General features: G+C 37.1%; 1 protein-coding gene across 1 annotated transcript; it reads right to left on the bottom strand.

Annotated features, from left to right (window-relative positions):
• Positions 1-1,383: 1,383 nt before the first annotated feature.
• Positions 1,384-2,529, bottom strand: LOC110037300 (polygalacturonase inhibitor 2-like). The gene has a single exon (XM_020741906.1). It carries the CDS (start codon positions 2,439-2,441, stop codon positions 1,413-1,415), a length of 1,029 nt encoding a protein of 342 aa, XP_020597565.1. The 5' UTR covers positions 2,442-2,529; the 3' UTR covers positions 1,384-1,412.
• Positions 2,530-5,267: the final 2,738 nt, after the last annotated feature.

The raw sequence follows: 5,267 nt of genomic DNA, 5'->3' as shown, positions 1-5,267 counted from the left end.
CACCAATTTATGGCCCACACGAGCAACCCCTGCCATGACTTTCAACTACGAACTATATGATAAGCTAGCGCTATAACCACTATCTACAACATTCAAGGCGTACTTCTCCCTCCATAGAAACTTATCACAGAAATCGATCACGGCCCTTTGAGTCTGCTATCATCAAGAACTACATTCATTACTGTCAGATAGTGGATATTATTGATGTGCTACTGTTGTACATTTACAATGAACAATTTCATAACTTCATCTTCTCTAATTCTAGAGAACTGATGACCAATGTAATAACAGTTCGTAGTAGATTATTTCAACTGTACTAGATCTCATGAGTTTTCCCCTTTTTACGGTTTTCCACATAAAAATTGAAATGTCACCTCATACTTCATTTTAATTACCTGAACATATGTTGTATTTTTATGCAATACTAAGACAATATTTCGTTAATCTATCTCAATGCACGTTTTGGCATTCATCAAAAATATATATTTATGAAGTAAATTTGATTTAAGGTAATAAATTTTTATAATAAAATATATTTATATTTTTAATTTTCATTGTCTCTGAAATGTTAAATTTTTTAAATAACAGAATTTGGTAAATTATGTAGTTCACTTTGATATATTTAGATACATTTATACTTATCTTCACAAATATTAATTTAAATTATTATAAATACTATATTTAATAAGTAATAATAAAATTATTTAAGTATTTTAAACTAATTAATAAATAATTTATGCTATAACAATAGAATTTCACACAGAATTAAACCATATTGCTATTTTTTCTATTTTTATTTGCTTAAATCCCATCAGTCAAGACTCCCACCGAATCACATAATTTAAGGAAAAAAAATACTTCAAATAAAATCAACTTCATGAAATTCGATTTTGACTACAGCTAAATTTGAAAGTCGATTTTATCTATTTCAAAATGAAAAAAAAAAAAACGAATTATTTAAAGTGTAAATATTAATGTTTCTTCTTCTGGATAAATTGAGAGATTTCTTATTTTTATTTTTTAAATTACAGATACAAATTCAAAATATATTTTAACCTTTAATTTCAAATTTAATTATCACTTAAGCATAACGTAATAGTATATTAATAATAATAATAATAATAATAATAATAATAATAATAATCACAGAAATGCCATTTGTCTCTCATTTTACATATCATGATCGTGCACACCTCCAAATTGCCAACGGCAAAATATTCCACATAATTTATTCCCAAAACTCACATCGTTTTTTCATTTATTTTGACCACATTCAAATAACACGAGAACAGAAACTTACCCAACAAAAAGTAGATGAAATCTACACAAACGAAGAAAGATGGAGGAAACTACGTCAATATCAATGCCATCACAGGTTATTTATTAAAAAAAAAATTTATCATTTGTACTATTTAAACTTCTATTTCCTGAGTGCAGGGAGGCAACGGCGAACCGCAGAGACACTTGTTATGAAAATATGCATCAGCCCCAAACTTCGACGTGATCTGCCCAGCCGGAATCTCACCACATAACCGATTGTAACTCACATTAAAAACCACAAAGAAGTTCGGCTCCACCTGGTTTATCTGAGCCGGTATCGACCCTGTAATCTTGTTGTGATTCAGATCTAAACTCGTCAAGTTCACCGGAAAGGTAACCCCACTCAGATCAAAGGCGAACTCATTCCGGCTCAAATCAATCGTCTGCGTCGACTTTTCCGCACCAAACAAAAACGAAGCGTCGCCGGTAAAGTTGTTTCTGCTCAAATCGAGCCTACCCCATTCCGGCACGCCGAGCGAGGTCGGGAGATTGCCAGAGAGACTATTGTGGTTGAGAATCAGATCCGGCGGAGAGGATTTAGGGAAATTGCCGAATTCGGAGGGGATTGAGCCGCTAAGACGGTTGCGCGAAAAGTCGAAGCCGAGTATAGAAGGAAGCTTGGCAAGCTCAGGTGGGATTGAGCCGGAGAAAAGGTTGAAGGAGAGGTTGATAATTGTGAGGGAAGGGATTTGGGAGAGAAAGGAAGGGATGGGACCCGAGAGGGAGTTCCAGGAGAGATCAAGGACAGAAAGGTGGGTGAGACGGGTGATGGAGGAAGGGATATTACCGGTGAGCTTGGGGAGTTTGTGGAATCGTAGACTGGTGAGGAAAGGGAGGTCGCCGACGGCTGGGGGGATGGGACCAGTGACATTGGAATCAGTGATGACGAAGAGGCCCGTGACGCGAGATCCGTCAGAATTTCCGGGGACACCGGGGTCGCATTCCACGCCGTACCAATCGCAGCAAGCGGAGGTGGAGGTCCAGGAGGCGAAGTGGTAGGCATTGTTGAAGGCGGATTTGATGGAAATGAGGGCGCGTTTGTCATTCTTGTTGCATTTGTCTGCAGTAATGAGGAGAGGGAGGAGGAGGAGGAGGAGCAAGGTGGGAGACATGGTTGCCATGTATTTTGCTCTGTTTTGGAAAGAAATGCAGATTGAGTGAATGGGTAGGTTGGAATTTATGGAGTTCGGGAAGGTTTACCTCTGCGTCACGTCTGTTGCGTCAATGGCGGCAGGGGAGATTTGACGGGTTATTTCAGTGTTTTTTTAATTATTATTATTAAGAGAATTTAGAGCCGGCTCTTGAAAAATAATAAAATAAAAGAAAAAAATATTATTCAAATAGCAACAAATTTTGACCATTCAAAAGCGAAAAAACCATACGTAATTCAAACTTGTAAAGCAGCCCGGATGAATTTGACCGTAGCTACTGCAATTAAATAAATATATGACATATAAATCTGATGCATATGACAGGATTGCATGAGCATAAATCTCAGAGCAAAATATAAGTACATGATAAATGTAGTAGACCCACGATCTAAGTACACCAAGATGAGTAAAAAGCGAAGCTAATTTAATTTTCTCTTCATACACTCTATTCGTTGGGTGTGATTCCCAAATATTTTTAGATTCAACAAGTGAGTGCACCTTTTTGCTTGAGCCATCTTAATAGGTTGAGTGGTCCCTAACTTAGCCAAATGGACTTAAGAGCCTCGTACTTTGATTTTTTTTTCTTGACAATTTTACCTTATATCGTCATTATTTTCCTGATTTTTATCGAGAGTTTTCTTAAATCACTTTGGTCATTTAAGATGTAATTAGTTATAGAGTCTTGCCCTTATAGGATATATATATATATATTGGGAAAAATGAGCATTATTCGGCTCCCTGCATGTTAATACAAAATAAGTACAGAAAAGTTAGGTTTGGAGAGGGTCCCTAGATCTATAAAGCCAAAAAAGAACATTACTCACTCATAAGGGGATATCCCAACCACCTATAATACCACCCCAAGGCAAAAAAGGGGGTATACCATATATATATATATATGTACCATTACAAAACAGAAAAATAAGGGAGGTTTAACTTGTCCCCATGAAGGAGAAAGGATAGAGCAGGAGGAGGTGTAGTAGAACCTATAACTTGTTCCGAGCTTCTGCTAGTGGCAGCCAAATGGTGAGCAGGTCCATTATCTTGTTTGTTAATATGCTAAAATTCCACACTCCAGCTGCCCAATGCAGTCTCCATTTTGTTGATCCACCTTCCAATATGTCATGGGGGATCCCCCTCATTCTGCAATATCCTAATACAAGTGTTGGAGTCAGATTCAATAATTAATGGCCAGATTTTACAGTGAATTGAAAGCATAATGGCCCAAAAGATTGCAATCATTTCTGCTTCCAAAGCATCCAATGCCCAAGTTGGTGAGGAAGAAAGGTGAGGAAAAAAGGACACACTGCCATTGGGAGTTTCTAAACACTCCCCCAAACCCAACAACTCCCCTTAAAAAACTACCATTTGTGTTAAATTTCATCCAACCAACAGGAGGAGGAGACCACACAATCAATGAGAGCTTGAAATTAGACTGATTTCTACTTTGAGGTGCCGAGTGCGTGAAGAGATTTGGGAAATTGTGATGTTGAATGATTTTCTATATGTAAGAAGTTCAATTAGCTATAACAACTTTAGTTAGAGGTAAAGAATCCTCAAATTTAGCTTGATTTCTACCCATCCAGATAAACCAAGCAACCACAAAGGGGATAACTAGTAGATTAATCTTCTGCCACTCTCTCCAACAGGTAGAAAAAATATTCCAACAGAGGGTAAGAGTATCAATTCTTACCTATGCCAATAGATCAATCCAGACTTGTTGAGAGAAGCTGCATTTGAAGAAAAGGTGATCCAGTGTCTCCTCCTCCTCTTGACAGAGATAACAACAGGAAGGACCTCTAAGGCCTTTCATTTTAAGGATGTCATTTGTGGGGAGCAAGGACTGCCACAGTCTCCAGCAGAAAAATGACATTGAAGTAGTCAACCACTTCCCCCAGATTTCATTTTCCCATTGAACAATTGGCCAGTGATAGAATTCTTGATATATATATGCAGAAATTTTTTGTGAGGGAGCCTTTTTAGTGATAATTCTATCTCTTTGACCAGGATAGAAAGAGGTTTGCTTAACTAGCTGAATTTGATCATTATTCAGAATGGTATGTAGCAATCTAGAGTTCCATTGATTTTCAGACCAATAGTCTTTAACCAAATCTTGATAATTGGGGTTAGAGTTAGAGCACATAATTTTATCTCCATTCCAAGTCCACCAATCTAACCAGAAGTTGATTTGTCCTTCCCCCAATTCTCAGATGAAGGTCTTCTCAGCCTGCTGTCTGACTTCCAAAAGTTTTCCCCAAATCCCGGAGTCTCCCAATTTTTTATTAACTAGATTTGGATGTACAGTTCTACAATACTTCGCCATCATGAAGAGAGCCCATAGACTATCCTGGGCTCTTAATTTAATCCATAATTTGTATAAATTAATGAAACTAAGGTCCTGAAAATTTTTAAATCCCAATCCTCCAGCAAAATATGGTTTGCATAATTTCTGCCAAGGAAGCTAGTGAACTTGCTTCTTCTGTCCAACCCATAAGAACTTATTAAAAATTCTCCCCAGCAAGTGTTGAGTGTCTTTCTTCATAGTAAACATTTGAAGAGCATAAGAGGGAAGTGCAGTGAGAATACTCTTGAGAAGTGTGATTCTTCCTCCGTTAGACAAGAATGAATTAATCCAGCATTGAAGTTGATTTTTAATCTGATCAATAACATAATTAAACTGAATTTGCTTTGTTCTACCCTTAATCAGTTGAACCCCAAGGCATCTGATGGGTAGAGAAGACAAGCTAAATCCAGTATGACAGGATATCCAATTTTTTATTTGTGGAGAAATGTTAG

Source organism: Phalaenopsis equestris, unplaced genomic scaffold (assembly GCF_001263595.1).
Source record: "Phalaenopsis equestris unplaced genomic scaffold, ASM126359v1 Scaffold218364, whole genome shotgun sequence".
Classification (NCBI taxonomy): Eukaryota; Viridiplantae; Streptophyta; class Magnoliopsida; order Asparagales; family Orchidaceae; genus Phalaenopsis; species Phalaenopsis equestris.
Note: the sequence above shows the minus strand (reverse complement) of the source record. Positions and strands in the feature narration are given on the sequence as shown.

Excerpts from the sequence above, each read along its gene's own strand:
- LOC110037300 (XM_020741906.1), bottom strand. The coding sequence starts at position 2,441 with ATGGCAACCATGTCTCCCACCTTGCTCCTCCTCCTCCTCCTCCCTCTC.